The sequence below is a fragment of the Leiobunum rupestre genome, chromosome 9, assembly GCF_980474605.1.
Source record: "Leiobunum rupestre chromosome 9, qqLeiRupe1.1.hap1, whole genome shotgun sequence".
NCBI lineage: Eukaryota > Metazoa > Arthropoda > Arachnida > Opiliones > Sclerosomatidae > Leiobunum > Leiobunum rupestre.
This window is the reverse complement of record NC_143392.1, coordinates 13,695,618-13,718,458: the sequence shown is the minus strand read 5'-3', so window position 1 is coordinate 13,718,458 and position 22,841 is coordinate 13,695,618. Positions and strand designations below refer to the sequence as shown.

The 22,841-nt window shown below is 35.9% G+C and overlaps 1 protein-coding gene across 1 annotated transcript in view; it reads right to left on the bottom strand.

Moving 5' to 3' along the window:
* LOC149926613 (uncharacterized) overlaps positions 1 to 22,841 on the bottom strand; it is a 42,124-nt gene that overhangs the window by 5,321 nt on the left and 13,962 nt on the right. Inside the window, exon 2 of the mRNA XM_090158799.1 lies at positions 4,420 to 4,580. Within this exon, the coding sequence (XP_090014925.1) occupies positions 4,420 to 4,580 (161 nt within the window). The remainder of the gene's footprint in view (positions 1 to 4,419; positions 4,581 to 22,841) is intronic.

Genomic DNA, 22,841 nt, shown 5'->3' with positions numbered 1-22,841 from the left:
ATGAAAAAAATTCCTACTCGATTGCCTAAAACCACTACTTACGCAACCCTATAAGCCCTATGTACATCGATAAATATTACTTTTCGCTTTCGCAATGGGAACATTAGGAATACCCCTTTAACAAACTTAACAAACGGCGAAAAATTAATGGAATTTTGGTCTAAAATACTTTAAAGATATTGGACTGCTAATTATTAAACTCGTCGCGACGATCTTAGTTGGCTAAAATGAGCACGTTTGAAAGCCCCAGAGGATGAAAAAGGGACCTTTTCGAATAGCCGCAGATTAATCGAGGGAATTCTTCGATATAACGCCACTTTTGATCTTCGTTCTCAATCGCCCCGAGCAGTCAAAACTTTGGCCAAATAAATTGTTTTTCCGGTTCGCTTCTAAAACGGATAGAAACGTTGAAAAAAATCGACTGGCATTTGAGGAGTTCACATCTTCTCCGTATCATCTCAGTTTCCCAGCCCAATCTATCACCATATCTTTTCTCCACGTCAAATTTTTGAGACGCCCATCGTTTTTCTAAAAGTGATCTATGGAATATAAAAATAAAGGCCGACCCTTCGTCGCGTTTTTTGCCCACTCCAAACGCGTACGCCGGAACTCGCGCTAGAACGGTTCGAGTGTGAGAGTTTAAAAGTTGCATTGCCATTTTACGATTCGGTGTTTCGCTTTGAAATATCCGAGTTACCGCGGCTCTCGCTCTATACAAACTAGACATCGTAATTTCGTTTTCCGAACGCGGGGATAAAAATAAGAAGTTGAAAAATATATAGATATATATATATCAAGACTGTATGGCTAAGCCTCGGTCGAACCAAATCGCGCGGTATTTCTAAGACCAAGGCTTAAGCCGAGGCCCGCTTTCAAAAATAAGATAGAAACTGACAGAAACGGGGGTTTCCATAATACGTTTACTTTCTTTTTTATTCGCGAATTTAGCGAATTTACGTCAAGTTTCTTTTCCGGAGAAAATGCCGACCGTTTATTTCCTATCACGTTCTCCTCGCTTTGTAGTTTGCCATAGAATGAATTTATATTGAACGCTTACAGTTTTTTTTATTTTTAAAATGATTTTTTTCCGCTGTTTTTATTATGTAAAACTCAGAAATAGAAACATTGGGATTTCGAAAAATTGAATTTATCTAGCTTCCAAAAAAGACCGTAGATGGCGATAGTGGTTCTGATATTTCGTTAATAATGCGGAGAAATATGGTTCAGATAAAATTTCGCGCGGATCAAGAATCTAAGGGAAGTCACTGTTTTAGTATTTAATAAGGAGAATCAGGAAACTTTGAATAATTTTTTTCAGTTCGAACAAATTTGATGTCAATGTCAATTTTTAACCATTTATAATTATCGTATTCTATACTACAGGTAGACCTCGATTCGCTCGACCAAAAACACGCTCTTAAGTTACCTGATATCAAAGTAAAAACGGGAGAAATCCTTAAACTTATATTACAACTTTTAAATGCTTCCATATTTTAAATGTGCTCTAGAACACGTCACTAAAAGATCCAATATAGAATAGAAAATCGGTTTGCTACTCGAATAAGTTCGTCGCTCTAGATTTCAACATTTTCTCCTCCTGTTTAACTGGTGATTAGTTTTCAAACAACCAGAGTGACGAGCTCCAAAACGACGATGGTCTAGCAAAACTAAATTAATTTTTGTGCAGTTTATCTACACAAATACAAATATGCACAAAATTACAAATACTAAATTGTCTCTAGCGAACCAAACACTGAAATGAACGAATATAATAATAATCAGCTAGGTTAATACCCAAGGCACCACCTTATGCCTAACGGGCCTAAGTATCGAGCATGTTTTGCAATTGATAATTCGCCAACTCTTGGTTTTGTTCTTCGGGGATGTCACGTGAGATAATTTTAGGTTAAGTTAAGTTTGGAAGACTTGAAATTTTCGGTTGATGATTGGCGAAGGTGAAATGTCAAAAGACGCCTTTGAGAGGCGTTTGGTGGATAGGTTATTGGTCGAAGTATAGTTGTATGGATGGAAGCTAATAGTTGATAGTCGGCAAGGCCGGTGACCAGTGTCCGCGTGTGGTGAGGAGAGCCATTCGAACACATGTTGGGGTAGTAAAACTTTCGCGAGGAAAAAAATACTTTTGTAAGAATAAGACACTATAATTATAAACATTTGGACACCCGTTCGGGGATAGCAAATATAAAAGGTCTTAAAGTGAAATTGTAAGGGGATGCTTTCTGCCTGTGGGAAAACTAAAAAGGCAAGATGGTAGGAAAATATACGAAAAGCTAAATTAAAGTTCCGCCAGATGTTTTAAGAAATCAATGGTGACGTTAAGAATATAGAAAAATTTAAACTATTTTAATAAATTAAGAATTATAAAATTAAGTAACGTCAGAGTGTAACCTAAATTTTCTGACGAATAATTGGTAAAAGTGTTATTTTGTTGCATTATCCAACCCCCATTTGAACCAGCAGAGGAATTTACATAGCAGGCTACAAAAGTTATTTTTATAAAGTAGCTTGGCCTTCTTGTTTAAATATTGCTCTTAGGTCTGAGTCTCTTACTTAGAGCTCTGCGTAACAGATAAATTAACTGACAAAATTTCGATTAATCGTAAGTATTTTGGTTAACTGTTTATTTATGGATATCATCCATGGATAAATAACGATTAAACATGCAAAAAAATAATTTATATTTTCGGATTATTGTAGGTTATGGATAATAATAAAATAAGTGGTTAATTTTTATCCAAACGCCGAGCATTACTCTTACTTTAAGTCTACAGTCGCCAGAGGAATATAGCGTTTTATAACGCACGTGTAAATCGCTCGTGCGAAGAATATACTAATAAAAATGGGTCTTGTGACGTAAGATCAACATTTTAACAAGTTAAGAAAGACCCCTTTTTATTTCATTAAATCAACTATTCAGACCTACCGATTGTAGAGTAGAGGGTGTACTGTATTTACAGTGTAGTGTAATTAGTGTAAAAAGAGATGTGAATAATTTGGAAAAGCGTAAAAAGTGTAATTTGAGTACGTGAATCAGCGCGCGTGATAAATATTCATAAAATATTTGGTTATATTTTGCTGTCCTTAACATTTTTAACGTAGACTACCACGTGGTTTAACTTCGAATATCTCAGGAAACAAATGGAAATTTTGGCCCAATAGGGACTGGGCAGTATATACGTCACAGTTTTTTTTCAATGGTTTTTATTGTGGGGAGAAAAATGTTACCACAATGGCGGCCATGGCCAAAGCTACGGAGTGCCTAGTCTCTATTAAGAGAGTACCTCGATTAGTGTAGTTATGATAAAATTTTCATTCAAATTGGATCACTTTTACTAAGATTAGCAAGATGATAATGATTAAGTTATTTGAGTTAATGATCTTCTTGATCACCTCGACAATTTACAAATCTTTTGAATCTAGTTATAAAATTTGACCTTTATTTTACTATCTACAGTTTTTTTGGCCCTCGGGTGTAAAGTATATCGTGTTGAAATTACTTTTGTAAAATTGTTAAACTGAAAGCAAGTGGCGGCTCCTATTTTAAGGTTAGTATCATTGGCGAACGAGAGATGTCACTAACGTAGAGTTTAGTCGAAATTGAAACAAGTTGAGCAAGCAAATTATTCCCTCAAAAGTAGGTGCCTCGACGTACCCCTTCGTTTGATTTTCTTTGCGTAATCACGTGCGCAGTCAACTTAGCTTGGATTGGCTTTTCTACAATCACGCAATCGTCGACTTTTAAATAAATGACAATACGTTTTTGAAAATCGATAATAGATGGAAGCACCTTCCCGGCGATCTAAGCAACCATAGCCATCTTCGTTACATAGACCCAATCAAAAATACAGAGGGCAACGATAGAGTCGACACTTGCTTTAAAGCAAGTGGCGGCTCCTAGATATCGCTAGCGTAATAATCAAAACAAATAAAAGGTGTGGCAAATTGAGAGCTTCTCGCGTTGATTGGCTTTTCGGGATCTATTAGCTTTTTAAACACGGGGTTTCGGGAAGCCAATAGATCGCAGACAACTCGCCTTTGTTTTAAGTCCCCGGAAGGTGCTGCCACCTAGAAGCGCTTTTAGAAGCATTTTTTTAACTTTTTTTAATTGTTTTTATAGAGTCGCCACCTGCTTTAATTTCTTTTCTAACATAACCGACACTTCCTATTGTCTTATTTCAAATTTTGTACACTGAGATTCTCGCCTAGCTTCAACTTGGACTCGCGAGTATATTTCGCCTTGGCGTATTCAGAAACTAGAGGGCTCTGTGCTGAACAAAACCTTGAAATTCGGTTCAGTGGTACTTTTTGTTAATTGTCATAGTTATAATTATTACTTTACTTATGCGTCTAATTATAAGGAAACTCGTGGTGCATTGTAACAATTGTCATCGTAACACTTGCCTGCGTTTCGGTCAACATTAGATTGGTGGCCACTTCAAATCGCTTTGGTCGGGATAAATATTTGTTGAGTCGGAATTGATTTTCCAGTTCCAACAGTTGCTGGCTGGTGAAGGCGGTCCTGGGGCGTCTCGTCTTGCCCAAAACCGACGGTTGTTGGGACCCTGCCACACGCGAAAATAGAAAAAATATATATTTCAAAAGACGTCTCTTATATTACCTACAATAAATTGATTCGTCAATTGCTTTTTCGTAAAAAAAATATTTAAAGGGAAGCTATTAGAGGTACGATTTTAACGCTTCAATGGCTTAAAGTAGATGGCGCCAGCTTAAATGTTTTAGTGGGAAGGGCCTATACACTCTTTTTAGAAACGTTTACTGGGCGCCGCCATTATCGTATGCTGGCCCCCTACTGCAGAAATTTCATCCCCCCAAAACCGGATTTTTCATTACCCTCCCCGTAGACTGTAAGGTAATGGCGGTCGATTGCGAAGGCGCGTTTAAGTCTATAAGTCCCAGGATGACTTGGTCCTATTACCATTGTAAAGAACAAGTGTTTTTCTAATAAATTTGAAATTGGAATTTGAAATTTAAATACCTACTAATTTATTATAAAATACACTTTTTATACTATTTTAAACGATGATTTATATAAAAACTATAAATATAAGTTAAGAATTTCTACGTTTCAGACTGCTGGCGCCATCTAGTAAGACTCTGGGTATTTAAAAATCAACCTCTAATGGCCTGGATCTTCCCGTCCTCGTCAAAAATATCCATCGTTCTATATCTGCAAGATTTAATACCGAAAATATAGCGTAGACCGTCCAATTTCCTACAGTACCCTCCATTACCGTGATTAAGCTAGACTCCGTAACGAGGCTTACCAAGTCAGACGGACAAGGCTCAACCTTGTCGTCGAGAAATTGCGGACATGATCGTTTGTAGACTAAATTGGCATGATGTCTATCTCGATGAAGAGTATCTTCGCGTATATTTGTGATGGCGGGGAGGGTCGTAAAACGTAATATCACGGATGACTACTAGCCTCGCCTCTTTGATATCTATAAATTCCCTTTCCTCAGCCCCTCCTTTACCCCCATTCTTTCCTTTCGTTTTTGGGGTCGTAACTTTTCCGATTCAGCTTCCGACTTTTTTTTATTATTTTCCGGGCCATTCCTCTTTCACGCGACTGCGAGACTAGAATCCGCATTTGGAATCGTAAAACAGTCGTTCATTTCGAGACCGAGGCCTAGCGAAAAGCGCAAAAGCCCATTTTCCCGGCGAGATCTCTCGATTTGGGGTCCCCTCTTTTAAATCACTTTTCGACGAAATTCCAGTCGTCGGCGAATTGCTCGCGAATAATAATAACGAGGGTTGCGGGCTGGCCCAGAATCTACGAAGCGAAAAACGTCAATGGCCAATTTAAAGAGCGAGTTTTCGATAAACGTGTATAAGAAGGAGAAAGTAAATTGAGGGGGATTCAAAAAGGAACCTCCGAAAATGCCGCCGTGGTCATAAAAGGATCTTCAGGGACGAATTACCGACGACAACGGCTCTTCGCTCTTTCTTATTTTTTTTTGTTTTTTTTTTTTCCTTTTTTTGGGGGTCCGTCGCCATGGATAAGATAGAAGGAAAGACTTCCTTATACAGGGTGGAAGCCTCAGCCGTGGTCCAGCCTCGGTACTTCTCCTAGTACACCAGAGTGCTGCGGGTGGAGCACTTCTACAGGCGCTGGTAGGCCAAATAAACCAATGGGAGAATTGGATGCCTCAGTCGTGGTCCAGCCTCGGTACTTTTCCTAGTCTAAAAAAAGACCAATGGGAGAATTAGAAACGCATCCTCCAAATGCTTTTTCGGGCGATTGGACAAAGATGCGCTTCTAATTATGCCATTGGTCTATTTGTGGAATACCAGCGCCTGTAGAAGTGTTCGACCCGCAGCACTCTGGTGTACTAGGAGAAGTACCGAGGCTGGACCACGGCTGAAGCTTTCACCCTGTATATATTTTTTTTAAAGGTTTTACAGACGGTTTTCACTGCTGAATTTAAGGAAATAACACCAAGAACGATCCGAGGCTACTGAGATCAAATAAACGGAAATTACTAAATGTCTATTTCAGACCAGTAAATTTTGTTGCGTTCAACGTGCCCGGCGATTGTCGCAACATAATCATTCTTCCTAAATATAAATAAATACATTCTTGCTAAAATCTTATAATTAAAAAATTACAAGTATAACATGGCGAGATCGACCTTGAGAATAGTGATTTTGACCTTCGAAAAGGAGATTTTTAGGATCCCAAACTTGGTAACCCCTGTTTTCAAATTTGGTAAGCGAGCCGTATTTTGAGGATCAGGTCATACTCGACATCTATTGACCCGCTACAAGTTTAGATTGGACAATTTAATCAATTACAAATTAGGTGAAAAATAATATTTTCCAAGTTAAATATCCCAGACTTGAAACTTAACTATGGATTTAATGTGGATTAGACTTTATGTTATCTGCGAAGTTTCTACCTAGAAACCTATTGATATATATTTTTAACTTCTTTCCAGATTCTTAACCATGGTTATGCTATTTTAGGTTGATTAACCAACTCGAAAAATGATTTTTTTTACCAATGTCTTTCCGTTTGTACACAGATCTTTCAAATCGCTTTAAGTACTTTTATACTGCTATAGACTGGTAGACTTTTAATAAGGAAACATATTTTTAGTGGTTGTTTTTAAATACCCAAAGACTTAACAGATGGCGCTACCAAATCTGAAACGTTGAACTATCGAGAAACCACGTGAATATTTTTGTTTATAGCTTTTACATAATACTTTACTTCAAATAATGTTTACTTAAATAATATTTATTACCTTCCAGGTAAATATTTAAACTAGAGCCATCTAGTATGAATAAAAGCATTGAAATCGAACCTCTAATGGCGTCGTTGTAAACGTTTGTTTCCCTGTGAGAACACTCATTGTAAATGGACTCCTATTACGGAAAGAAATATCTAATGGACGCTTTTCCGTTTGCTTAAAGTCAGTCGTCTTTTATAAAAATAAAAGCGCCAAATTACGGAAATAAATTTTATCCGATCTCGGAGAGCGTCGTCAAGGTAAAAAGAGCGAGCAGAGGATGCAATCCAATTTGGCTAGGGATAATAAGAGGCTGGAAGGAGGAGAGCCGCGTCCGCCGCCGCTGAAAATTGAACGTCAATCTAGATAATGGTTCGGCCATTGTGCCGCTGGGCGGCGCTAGTTTACTCTTAAACACGCGTCGACACAATGGAGGCCACATGTCAGAGATGAGACGAGGATGAGGACGGGAAGCCCGAGAGCGCCGCCCGCCGTTTGATAGGGCCTGTAATGAGATGAAAAAGCGACACGGGGAAATAGAGGGGATCATGTGCCCAGGGGGTTCAGGGGGCCGCTCTCTTCCATTATTTTTCCCGGTTTCATCCTCACTCGCCTCTCCTTCTCTTGGGATGAGAGAGAACCACCAGCGAGACCACCTCCTCCCGTTTGGATAAACGCTCTAATTTTCGGCACCAGTTAACGCTATCATCTTTCTATAACGAGACCCGTTCGCATTCGTATTCTTCGTGTTCTATATTCGTGATTTACAAACGTTTATATTTTGTGATAGAAGCCTCGTTAGAAATACCGAGAAGATTTTAAACTTAATCAGGGTTGCCACGGTACCTGGAAAACCTGGAATTCCTGGAATTTGAATATGGCTATAAAATTTAATTTCGGTTGAAAATAGGAAACTTTAGCAGAATTTGAATAATGGTATAAAAGTCAGGGAATTTTAAAAATTAATCTAAAAATCAAGGAAATGTCAGGGAATTTAATTTCGGTTGAAAATAGGAAACTTTTTATAAAATACGTATAAGTTAAAGAAAATACAAAATCTTGGCACAAAATAAGTCAGGGGAGATCTCCGGAGATGGCCAGGGAAAACCTAGAGTAGTCAGGGAATTTTATTGTGAAAAAACGGTGGCAACCATGTTAATGTTTTTAATCGAATTTTTAACTCTATTATAAAAATCGATATTTTTTAATTTAACTATATTATTAAAGAAGGAAGAAAATAATTTTATTTAGGGTGTAAAATTAAAGTAAAATTAAATAAAAACACGGACATTTTCTTCTGCCTTGACAATGGCCTATAGGTGTGCCGAAACTAGTCGGTGTTTATTATAAATGAAACTTATTTTACTTACGCAAAAGTTCGTGTTTTTATTTAATTTTACTTTAATTATAATTATATTTCAAATTATTTTTCTAGGGCAGCAACTCGTCTTTTAACTTATAAATATCAATACGTGTGGATAAATATGCATAGATGTTTTTGGGTAGTTATTTAAAAATACTATTATATTTTAGAATTATCCAAGAACATATCGAGGTGACTGAGAACAAACAAACGTAGCATTTGAGTTTTGTGGTATGATCTATTACTTATTTCTCGGGCCCAACCATACTAAAACATTTCGTGGCTACATCTGATCTCTGAAAATGGAATTACGAAGTGTTTTTACAGTTTTAAATATTTTAATTCGTATTTTTATTTATATTTATATTTATATTTATATTATATAAAACTAATTGTTAGTTAAATACTTAATTTAATATTAATTGTATTGCTAATTTAATTTTTAGCAATAATCATTAAAACACTATAAATTATTATTAAAATATTATAAAATTTTATAAAATTATAATATATGACGGCTTGTAAATATAGTTGCATTAGTGACTCGTAGATGGCGACTACGACACATTCCTCAATTCAAGCTCCACTTACAAAATTTTAAAAAGAGGAGATCATATTCTCAGTTGCCACGATATGTCCCTAAATTAATTATTAATTATTATTTAAAGTTTTTATTTAAAAGAGGTATGGTTGCGATTTAAGTTAACTAACAAAACTGATACGTTTAAATTAAGTGTCAAGTTGTCACGAGTATAATCATGCATTTTCATATGGTTTACACTAAAAGTTGTAACGTCCTTTCCCCCTCGAATTCATGTCCTGTGCTTCTCCCCGTACAGTACTGCCAGTCATTTGTGAGTTTGCCTTGTATTGAAATTTCAAGGGCGAGTCATACCGTCGACTGCTAAGTCGTACTCACAAATACTGGCAGTACTGTACGGGGGCACAGGGGATGAATTCGAGGGGGAAAAGGCCATTACACCTTTTAGTGTAAAGTATGTATAACATAGTTTAACGAGCTCAGTTAGAAATCAAACTTCATTTACATTGTATAAAAAATTACTTAAAAATGGTTGTTTGAAAATTAGGAATATTATTTAAAGTAAGCTGAATTTATAATATTGACTTTTGATTCTTTAAGATATATTATAATCTTGTAAATTTTTGTTATTATAATTGGAAAAAAAACTCAAGAAAACCACGAACAAGTTTTCTTATGTACTATTAAACATGAACTAAATAAAAGAATAATTGAAATTAGAAAGTTTTCTTATGTGGGGTTTTGGTTTTGGTTTTTCAATATTTCCGGAACCACTTGTCCGATTTTGAAACCGAAACCGGTTATGGAAAAGGAACAATTCCGCGCGTCGATTGGTGTTTGTCACGTGCACGAATTTCTCGAATATCTATTAGTTGAAAAGGCGATGTTTTACTTGTTGAGGTTAACGGTAATAGTTAGTGTAGGGAGCTGTTGGCTCGCGTGGCATGAAGGGCTTGCCACCACCCTCCTACGTATTGTAACCCGGCCACCTGAATTAATGGCTTTAAAAGTCGCTTGATGACTTAGGCCTAAGGTGGTGCCTTGGGTATTAGCCTAGCTGATTATTATTATTATTATTATTTTATCATGTTTTTTAAGCCTTGGTCGAATATTTCTTCACATTTAAAAAATTAAAATATCCAAATTATTCTCCGTTTTTTAACCTTTCCAAAAAGGTATCATTCGACTTTCTAGTATAAGCAGTCTTAAAACTATTTGAAAAACAAAGTGTCCAGAAACTTTTGCCCGGGACTGTACATTAAATAAAATAAAAAATAATTTAAATTAGAAGCGCAGAATTAGAAGTTCGAATGCGAACATCGTGAATTTAACCAGCTAAAAGGGTGTGAGTGGGGGGAGATGGGTGTATGTTTAAGTAATCATCGACACGATTGATTCTATGGCGGCGCCATCGTCCGCGGCCCATCGAATGATAATTGAGAGAAGCGTAAACGCAGAAGGGGACCCCGGATGGACGTCACCCTTCAACGGCGGGTGCCACCCCAGGGACCCCTTAAAAAACACGGTGACGCGAGGGGCGGCTAAGGGACACGCTATAAGGGATTAACTGTAAAGTATTTAAATACACAAGCACTCTCTCCCTTAGGTATTAATCCAATTTTTGCGCCCTTCTTTTTGGAATTACGACGAGGTGTTTGTTCAAACGTTTTGCCCCAATAACGTCCGTGTTGTCAGTCCAAATATGAGTAATCAAGGTTGAAGGGATTATGCCATATGGGGGTCATAGGTTATAATATTTCTTTAAGAATGTTCCACACGGTGGTCAATATTTATATTTTTTAAAATATTTTTGGTATTATGTTTTTGTGGAAAAACCGAATTGTACTATTTTTATTTTTTTTATTAAGAATGTGTTTCAATTTAATCTTAATAAATATTTCAAATCTGTTTTTGGGTATATCTTCAACATCAATTATCCTATACTTTCTGATATCGTCAACATCAATTATTCTATATTTGGTGATATCTTTAACAACAATTACCCTATACTTTCTGATATCGTCAACATTAATTATCCTATATTTTGTAATATCTTCAACAAAAATTACCCTATACTTTCTGATATCGTCAACATCAATTATCCTATATTTTGTGATATCTTGAACAAAAATTACCCTATATACTTTCTGATATCGTCAACATCAATTATCCTATATTTTCTGATATGTTCAACTGAATTTATCATATACTTTCCTATATCTTAAATATAAATTGTACTATATTTCATATCTTTAGCAGACATTATCCCATATTTTCCTTATATTTTCAACAGAAAGTATCCTATGTTTTCAGCATAAATTACCCTATAATTTCCTATATCTTCAACAGACATTGTCTAATATTTTCCTATATCGTCAACATTCAACAAACATAATAATATCATTTCCCATATCTTCAACAAAAATTACCCTATATTTTCATAAACCTGCAATTGAAATTATCCTATATTTTCCCATATCTTCAACAAAAATTACCCTTTATTTTCCTTAAACTTCAACTGAAATTATCCTATATTTTCCTAAACCTTCAACCAAAATTATCCTATATCTTCAACAGAAATATTCCTAAATTTCGCTACATCTTCAACCGAAATTATCCTTCATCATAATATATCTTCAATAGGAATTATCATAAACATATGGCCAACAGAAATTCTGTATTATCCTTGATGTACCAAAAATAATTCTTTAAATTTAAATTCAAATTTTCTATACCGAACTACACTATTATTAATATTGAAAAGATGTGTTTTTAATAAATATTTGAAACCTTTATTTTCCTTTATGTTCCACAGCAAGTTGAAACTTATTTTTCAATAATTTTGATATTCAATGTGTCGATTGTAAATTTCCATTATCTTAAAACTTTTTAGGGATTTTTATTGGTCACTATAGCTGCGCTGATAAATTCAGTTTGAAATTTGGCGTATCGGTGTTATTTTTATCGGCATCTGGAACAACTTTATTTCAATTTGTTTATAGCCGCTATAAATTACAGTAAATCGGCGTAGCATTTCCACTCGGCACGTTTGATGGGGCTACTCTGCGGGGGTTAAAGGGGACCCCCATCAGCCCACAAACGCGCGGTCATCGATAAGGCTAAAAAAAAACCTTTAAAATAATTAAAATCACTTTCGGTCGCAAATGGCGGTCTCCAAATTGCCTCCATCTGTCACGTTTTTCAGGCTCTCGCTTTGGCGCTAAACGACGCGGCCAGCGCCATCTATGGGCCAGTCTCCGTTCCACTCGGAAAGTACAGGGGGGGGGGGAGATCTGGAACCACTAAGTTCCAGCTCGCGCAAACCCCCGTGGTCTCTTTTTTCCTCTCTCTAGGATCCTTCGAAGGATGAGGATGGCGTTGTGGCTCGGATAAAAGAGACTCATGAATTGCTAATGACTTGGACGCGCGACGTGAGCAGGGGGAGACGATCAGCTATTTTATGGAGCCGAAAATTTCCGAATTGTGATGGGCTAATCAGGACCCTGTTACAAAACGCCTCTGTTTTACGCCCTAAATTGAATACGTATGGATTCAGAGGGGACCTTTTTTGCGCGCGTTGGATGGATTTTATTCCGGCCCCCGTATAGACGGCTTCACCTTCGCTATTCTCCGCGGACGTTTCTTTATTTTGTCGGCGTCCCAAATAAAATAACTGAGCTGCAGGGACGATTTGGCGGGGAATATTTCGTCTTTTTCACGTGAAAAACGATTTTTGAAATGTTTACCTTTTTCGTTTGAATTCCACCGAATTCGGAGGGTTTTCCTTTTATAGAAGTATCCTCTCTGGGGTTTTGAAACCTACTTTGATGTTGTTTTGAAACAGTCCCAAAAATTCCCGTTTGATTGGGCTACATTTATGTTTATTCGTGTTTTATATTTGGACCTTTTCTGTATGGTTGTCGGGTTAAGTGTTACTGTTATAATTTTACAGGATTGTTTTGGAAGTAACCTAACTGATAGCATTTTCTATTTCTGAATAATAAAATATCATGGTACTTGTATGTTATACATAATCCCATATTTATTTATTTATATTTATGGGATAATAACTACGTTGGAGCTTATTAATTCTTGTTATGATAATAATAATTAATAATAATAGTTATTTAAGAAATACAAACCATGTATAAATATTAAGTTAAGTCCTATGACTGCATGAATTTGGTAAAATTATGTACAATTGAAAGCAAACCCAAATACAAGTAGTAATTACTTATTTAAATTTTAGTTTACCGATACAAGATATTTAATAAGCGAGGTAAAATGGTATAAAATAAAAATATTTTATTCTAATAATCGTATAAATATTTTATTCTAATAATCATATAAATATTTTATTCTAATAATCATATAAATATTTTATTCGAATAATCGTATATTTTATTATAATAATCGTATAAATATTTCATTCTAATAATCATATAAATATTTTATTCTAATAGTCATATAAATATCTTATTCTAATAATTATATAAATATTTTATTTTAATAATCAAATAAATATTTTATTCTTATAATCATATAAATATTTTATTCTAATAATCATATAAACATTTTATTCTTATAAGCATATAAATATTTTATTCTAATAATCATATAAATATTTTATTCTAATAATCGTATAAATATTTTATTCTAATAATCGTATAAATATTTTATTCTAATAATCGTATAAATATTTTATTCTAATAATCGTATAAATATTTTATTCTAATAATCTTATAAATATTTTTTCTAAATTGAAAAAATTAGCAATCCTATGATAAAATATAACATTAATTTAATTAAAAAATATCGTAATAAGAATCCTTATCTCAAGTTAATATTTATCCTTTAAAGGCCGACTACGTAGCTATTCTGTCTTTCATTGGAAGCTGGCTTGCTTCCAAGACACATGTGCCACGCAACCAGCCAACTACCAGTGAAGAACCGAGTAAACCGAATAAATATGTAGTCGGCCTTTAAGCGCCAAAATGGTATTACTGGTTAACCCCCCCCCCCCCCCCCCGCAATAGAGCAAGTCCTTTCCTTACCATAAATTTAAAAGTATGTTACAGCGCATTTATCACTAATACGTTCCCTTGTTCGAAATGTAGTATTTTCCTTTACCTTACAAACATTTCAGTTACATATCCACCTGGGAGGTTGTAAAACCCCTTGGAGATTTACCTTCCCTGTAAGGCGTTAAAGAATTTCCCCAGCCGTGCTGTATAGTTTTAAGCCTCCACATTTATTCATATTATAACATTATATAAAGTAAACCCTGGTGATAGAATTTAAAAATAACGGGCGCATCTTCGGCGATCCCTGAAATTCTCTGGCGAGGTAGAATATTACGGGCAGCTTTACAAATGTTTATCTTGGCCTAAGATGGCCGGAAATTGGAGCCGTCAGTTTAAAATTACTGCGCGCTGGGATATAAATGGTGGCTTGTTGTTAGATTGAGGATGGCTGTAAGGTTAAACTGACTTTTATGTATGAGCAACTTTTAGCCATCATTTGTTACGGAGAAGCGGCGTTGCAGGCGAGTCCCCCTCCCACCAAGATGGAGGAAAGGTAATATGTTTGAGATACGGGCTTCTCCATCTCCGTAAATCACCAGGGATGCATTAAAGGAAGTGTCTGGTGCTTAAAACTCCCGGTTCGTACTCTCTCCGGGATCGTGGCATCTCCTTCAAGTTCGAGGCCCCACCTTTGGCCCCTTTCTGATATAAAGATTATTTCTCCACTGAATTCAACTCTGACTTTCGCCCTTGTAAAACATTGCCCGTTACTACCTCCTATATCTTGGTTTGCAATATCAGAAGAAGATTTTTTACTAGTAATTCCATAAGTTAAAAATATCGTTCCGTAAGTACGAATCTTACTGCTTTTCATGTGGTAAATGTTTACTGAGAGCATATGTAACATAATTACTCATAAGTATGCCACTAGCTCTATTTCTTCACTAACGGTTTGTCTCTCAGATATTGCGTCATCCATACCCTACGTAATATTTGACGTCATCAAATCTCAAATGCCGATTATGCCGTCGCACCATTAGCTCTACGTCTGATAAACCGACGGCCATTTTTTTGTAAACAAACCGGTTTGAACAACCAAGGCTTAGGAGCTAAAATGAACTACAATATAGTGTCAAATTCTGTTAATGTAATTAATTTGCAAATTAATAAGGTTCTCGGAGACTCACGTTCTATAACAAATTTGCATTGTCTAATAAAAGATGCAGGTTTATTGGAAAAAATTGTTGAAATTCAGGTTGAGCTTTTCTGAGGCATCTACAAGGTTGGAATTTTTGCAGATTCTTTTGACTTATTGGTCATTTTCCCCAACCTTTTCTTTTTCTAAACTACTCATTATTTAACTTCATCCGCACAAACCGAGCGAGTTTATAAATTTCGATAAAGCTACATTGGTCTAACTAAAACTTCGACACCAAAATTTCCTTCTCAATTTAGAGGTTTTCCATTGGCTTAAATACATATGTTAGTGCCAATAGTGTGACTCCCAAAATTACTAGGATGAATAAAAAGGTTAAAATCTAACGTAGTCCACCTTTTTACTGGTTCGTGGTGAAACAAACCGTTAGTGAAGATTTTATAATAAAATAAAGGTACAGTGGCATACTAATGAGTAATTATGTTACAAATGCTGAAAGCAATAGCTGTTTCCATAAAATAAAACATGCAAAAATAAACGTTTAAAATGTTTTTTTCAGCGTCACGAGCTTAAGCTTATTAGTACTTTATTGGCACGCGCGTTTCGCACGTGGAATTCCAAAATCTGTATCGGCTCGAGCGCGTGCTCTCTATCTTCAATAGCTAAAGTTAGTGACGTAGAAATACAGTCACACGTGACCTCCCGTATTTTATAGAAACATATTCAATACACTGTTTTCTCCTAGGGATCCGACATTCGTAAAAATTCCGTAAAAATGCCATACACTCTATATAAAATTTATCTTAGGCTTAGTTTCTCTTTTAGGTTTAATAGTCGCAAGCCAGATTTCCCGCGCGGTACTGACGAGTCCCAAATAGAACGAAACCGGTCTACCGTTGGAGTTTCAGGCTATTTTATTTAATTTAATTTAGTTTTTTCCCCGAAGATCTATTTGGTCCGAGTTTCGCGTCTTTTTGTTCGCTCGAAGACCTATTGGTACGAGCTATTTGTAAGTTTTTAAATTTCTTCAAATTTGTTTAGGGTTTAGCTTTTTTATCCCTTTTCATAATGGACTAATCTACTTATTCGCGTATTTTATCCGAGGGGCTAACCACTCTTTGAAAGTCTGTACACCAGATTACGCTTAGACTACCACTGCCAAAGGCAGGGACTTCAAAGATTACGCGTAGTCCCATTAGTACAGTCAAAGGTACGGCTCTGTACACCGATTACGCGGAGTGATCAGCCCCTCGATTTTATCATCCTTTGCAATGCAGTCCATACGTTGTTCCTTTTAAGGCTACATTTTGAAAATTCCTGCTCTGAAATCTCAAAATCTGTTTCTGATTTCAGAAATCACTTTGAGATTCAAAATCCCGCACGCAGTAGCGTAACTAGGAACTCCGGGGCCAACCCGCGAAAAATGACTTGGGGCCCTTTTAAATAGCACCGATTTTATTCATAAACGTTTGGGGGGCTATTTACGCCACTGCCCGCACGAAACATTTGCAAATAGCTCTTATTAGTATTAGCTATCCCAAAACTTGAGGGAAAAGTTATAGACTTATTATAATTCGACTAACAATTTAAGCGTTATTTATATTGGACTTAAGTGTTGGTTAAATATGGTATTATTTTGGAGTTATTCGCTCGATTTTACATATTAATTTTCGAAGTTTGTAATTTTTGGTGCCATCTATATGGAGACATTCGAAATATTTTAACGTTGTAGAGCGGGTTAAAGATTTTGAAGAATGTACCCTAACGTAAGTACAAATTGTAATTTAAAGCAAGTAACGGCTCCTGTCTAGTTACATTCGCTCGCACTAGATGTCGTTAGCGTAATAATCAAAACAAGATGAGTAAGCACCAAAATCTATACTAAAAGGTGTGGCAAATTGGGAGCTTCTCGCGTTGATTGGTTTTTTGGAATCACGTGACTATTAACTTATTAAACACGTGGTTTTGGGAAGCCAATAGACGGCAGACAACTCGCCTTTCGCTTTAAGTCCCGGAATGTGCTGCCACCTAGAAGCGCGTTGGTAAACTTTGCTTTAATTTATTTAAATTTTTACGATTATTTCAGATTTAGAAACTTCAATAACGTACCCTACAGATTGAACTATTTACTTTCCGACTCTCCTATTTAAACTAAATAAAATAAATAAATAAATTTATCATCTTCAATTTCTACAAAGAAATAGAAAAGTTTTCTAATTAAATCAAGCGAATTTCAACAAACCATAAACTGTTTCTAAGGGAACTGAACTTGGAAAAAAAGCGAGCATCTTTTCTCTTCAATGGCAGGACGCGGTGGGTGGTGTTGTCCTGCGGGGGGGTCTGGAACGTTTCCCATAATTAGTTTTCAGAGAGCCATTAATCAAAGTAGCGGTGGGGAACAACCCCCAACCCCCCATCTTTCTCTCTCTCCTTCACTTGTACCCCCCTTATTAAGAAAACGGCCGTCTTGTATCTAGGTATAATTATCAGCGGGCGAAATTTTTCTTTGATTTTTAATTCGTACCGCCATCTATCGGCCGCTTTTCGCGTCCTCGTGACTCAGCGCCCCCTCGCGGAAGAGTCGCGCGTATAATATCTCGATGGTATTCTTGACTAATTAGGATCCTTGCTCGATTTATTCAATTCCAGATACACACACACACACACCTATGTACGTCTCTCGCCCTTCTCCGAAATCAGTCGTTTTGGAATCCACTAGGCTAACAATCAGGCGAGGTTTAATTAACTATGCAAATGATAATTTGCCCGCGAAAGAGTTACAAGTCGATCGTGTCGCCCTCTCGCGCTAGTGACGCTCATTTCGGATTCGATCCCTATAGCTATCCCCTCCCCCCCGCTCCAGTCAGCGCGCGCTTCGTTCCCCGTCGCCTTCCCGCCCCCCTGCTACCCCCCCCCTTCCGCAGGTGGCGGAAAACGAAGCGCGCGCGGCACGAGACCGCGTCCCCTCTCTCTCTCTTTTCCCGCCTAAATGCTTTGGCGCGCGCTTTTCCGCCGACCAAATTGATAAAGGGGCGGGGCTTATATTGTCTCGAGCGAAGCCTTCTCGCCGATAGGGTCAGGAGTTGCCGATTATTTCGACGAAATTAAGGGGGGGGGGAATAGAAGGGAATGTAAGGTTTGATGTTGGGGGGGGGGGAGTCTCTACGCCCGCCCTTGTTTGTATTCCATCCAAGATTCGCGGCTTTATCGGTCTTGTTTACCAATATCCCCGTTCATGATATAAACTTAATATATGTCGGGCGGGAAGCCATCCCCTTTTCAACGCCATCTAGAGGCGGTGTGGGGAAGCTCTTCGCACGTTTTCGAAGATGTAAATTAATTTCCAACGTCGAATATTGACCGCTCGCTTAGCCTCGTGCCGGGAGTTTTAACCAGGGGGGTCACGGGGGGAGGGGGTGATGGGCGAGCTTTAAATTGTTTCCCCCCTTTATCCCTCCGACCGAATTATTGAAACTCACGTTTCCTCTATAATTTTAATAATCGTCAGTTTACCGAATATGATATATTTTAAGAAACGTCCAGTTCGCGTCCCCCATTTTGTCGACCCCCTAATTGGAATATCGGATTCAGAAGCCGTCACTGATAGGTCCCCCTTTTCCCCCTGCTCTTCTACCTTTTCCAAGTTTGTCCTCATTATGATTAAAATCGGTCCGCATCCTATTATCGGGCCTTGTTTGCTAGTCCCTCAGGCCCTTCGCGTATCTGCTCTGTGTATTTTGATATCTCTACATTATCCCTCTCTACCTGCGTGCTAGTTATTGAAATGATATGTGGGGTTGAGGTAAAATGGGTTCTCAAATTCTTATTTACCATACCAAGAACGTATTTACGTTACTGAGAATGGACGGGTCTATCTTTCCAAATCCGTTTGCATGATCTACTACTTACGTTACTCGAAATAGCGTCAACTATAGCGTCTGTTGAAAACGTATTTAACTTTTTAAGGTAATTAAAGGTTATATAAATTATAATATATAATTGTAATTTTACTGTAATTTTTTAACAATATAATTTTTTCTTCTGTAGAACCATCTAAATGCAATCTCTAATTTCTTTATAATAATAATAAATACATATTTAAAATTAAATTAATAAATACGTATTTAAAATTAAATTAATAAATACATATTTAAAATTAAATTAATAAATACGTATTTAAAATTAAATTAATAAATACATATTTAAAATTAAATTAATAAATACATATTTAAAAATTAAATTAATAAATACATATTTAAAAATTAAATTAATAAATTCATATTTAAAATTAAATTAATAAATACATATTTAAAATTAAATTAATAAATACATATTTAAAATTAAATTAATAAATACATATTTAAAATTAAATTAATAAATACATATTTAAAATTAAATTAATAAATACATATTTAAAATTAAATTAATAAATACATATTTAAAATGATAATAATAAATATTGAATTACTTTAATGAAAGCTTAATTTAACAAATTCTTCAATTTAATAAATTATAACTATCAAAATAGATGGTTGAACCTCAACTTATGTCAAGAAAAATTATTTTAAAACAATTAAATACTGTTCCAATTTAAAAAGCGCGATTAACAATCTGATTTTGCAAAACTCGTATGTTCTCAGTAATCTAAATACGTTGTTGACAATAACCGCAATCATATTATAAATTCTAGAAATTTAAAAAAATTCATGCGATTTTAATAATTACAGACTGAATAAAATTTTCAAATTTCAAAACTTTTGAAAAATAAAATCTCGATTTTGGAAAAACAAATTGTTTCGCTGCTAACTCGAGAAGAATCGTTTATTCCTATAAAAACAAAATAATTTTTGGATTTAAATATTTTAGTAATTTCTGAAAATTTTCATATAATTTGAATATTTTCCATGATTCCTTATTAAAGTGAAAATTTTTCAATATACAACCAACGTTTAAATTTGGTTGTAGACTACTTTCTAAAAATTCGACGAAAAAAAAATTCAATAATTGAGTTTTTCTATTTCAACAACGAATTTTTTTTAAATTTAATTAGCTGGTCTCACCCTTGATGCTAGTAAATTTAGTTTAGATATTCAACCTACTGTAAATATGTCTTTCATATCAGACGACAGTTCCTAAAATCCAGCGGACTCTGCTCATTAACCATTTGAAAAATTCCACCATAATTTTAATTTTTTTATGTAATTTTTATAGCCCCTTTTCCGGATACTATAGAGTAATATCGGCGCGACGTATGTCGACGTCACCCATGTGTTTTCCTACAGATAAAAAACTGCCCTCAAAATGGCGGCCATAGCCGAAAGCTACAGAGCGATACTACTCTATAATGATTCTGTTTCTTTAATAGTTCGGCTACGAAACTAGGGAACACGGTAGTCGCCATGACAGGGGTGGAATCCGCTTATAATACCTTTCCAAGAAGTGTATTCGTAGCTTTTTGTAAACGAATCCGGAATACCAAATAGCTAATATAATTTCCGTTATAACACTATTAAATTCAACCAAAGGAAAATCGCGCTAAAATACCACATCCCGGTAAAAAATGCTCCGAATATAAGCATTTTCAGCTTTTCAATATTCCATTCAACCCTAAAACAGCGAAATAAAGAATAAAAAAGACTTTTTTATACACGGCAGCAATTTGGTAGATTAAAACTTGGTCTCCTCTCCATTCAGAAAACGCTCATTTCAGCGAGCAGAATCCGACCCGGTAACCAATCAGTTCGAGAACACGGCCCCGTGAAGAAAGCGTTTGCCGCCTCAAATCTTCAGGGACTCCTTGCTTAGTAATAAGAAAAAAATGTTTGGGCGCTGGTAAACGCGGAAACAATAAAAGAAATTGCCTATTTTTTGCAAACGTGGACGACACGATGGCGTTCTTTCCACTAGCAAATTAAAACATGTATGGGGCCTCTCCTCAAAACCCCCGACACAAAAAAAATCCTAAGACCCCTAAACAAAAGAATACAGGGTCGCCAAAACCCCTGATACTTTGGATGCTGTGGGTCTAGATTTCGAGATTTCCTTTCCCCCTTCCTTTTCCCTTATATAGATCCCTAGTTCCTCGCGGGGACCATTTTGAAAGTGGCCCTGGGGTCTCCGATGGGAACACTAACTCCATCTAGAGGAAATGTTTGAAAAGAGAAGAACGCGAGGCAAAAAAGTCTTCCTCTTTTAGTAATATATTTCTAAGGGCGTAAAAGGGGCGATAATAAAGAATCTAAGCCTTGGCCGGATCGCATTAGATGGTGATTGACTCTGTGTAAAAGAAAGTTCGGAAAATTGTGGGGGGGGGGGACAGTAGGTCTATGCCTCCCCCACCCGATTCACCGTGCCTGTTTTTTCTTCGCTACAATAGCGCCCCCACTCGATTGGGCTCAGATGTACCCTCGTTTTTACGGTACGGCTCGTACGGGAGGAGGGTAAACATGGTCTTGATTAGTGACGAATTCTTCGTAAGGACACCTTCGATTCTTTGTCGAAATCCCCTCTTCTCTAGCGCCACATCTTTTTTGGTTTGGAATATATTTTAACTTCTAGATACAAATCAAATTTAAAAGTTCCCAAGGATACTCCCGAAACATTATTTTATGAACCTCCAAAGAATGATATGGTACGAAGATGTACTTTTCTGATTGCTAAGGAAGGATTTAAATTGTGTTATAGATTTCGACTGGTTTTTTCTCGTTTGTAATGAATTCGGGTTTTATTTTAATATTTGTGTCGTTTCAATCCTTTGTATTGGATGCCTATTTTTATCGACACTTTTCAAATTGATAATTTTCCGTAGATTCTTTTGTGATAGAAACTAACGTTATTACTTTGTATGAATGGTACAAACAAGTATTTATTAATACTTCTAGGGATAATGATTATATAAAGATTATTTTTAGAGATGGCACTTTCAAAGTGTTGTTCCAAACGTATTTTCAAAGCATTTTTTGGGGAAAAACGTATTTTTCGATTTTCCACGTGCATTGTTAGTGCGAAATCTATCCGGCATTGTAACTGCTGTCAACAATTACAATGCCTTTGAAAACAGCGTGAATGTCGCTTACAAGCGGAATTCGTAGAAAACCAGTTGCTTTGGTGGTGAAATTAGAACACATACTATAAAACTTTCAACAAACTCCAAAATGTTCGAACGTACTAAATATATGCCAAAAAATATCAAAACGCATTTTCGTATCATAAATTTTCCAAACGTACTAAATACGATTAAATAAATACAAAATGCATTTTTATCATAAATTTTCCAAACGTACTAATTACGATTAAATAAATCCAAAACGTAATTTCTTATCATAAATTTTCCAAACGTACTAAATTCGATTAAATAAATCCAAAACATATTTTCTTATCATAAATTTTCCAAACGTACTAAATACGATTAAATAAATCCAAAACGTATTTTCGTATCATAAATTTTCCAAACGTACTAAATACGATTAAATACATCCAAAACGTA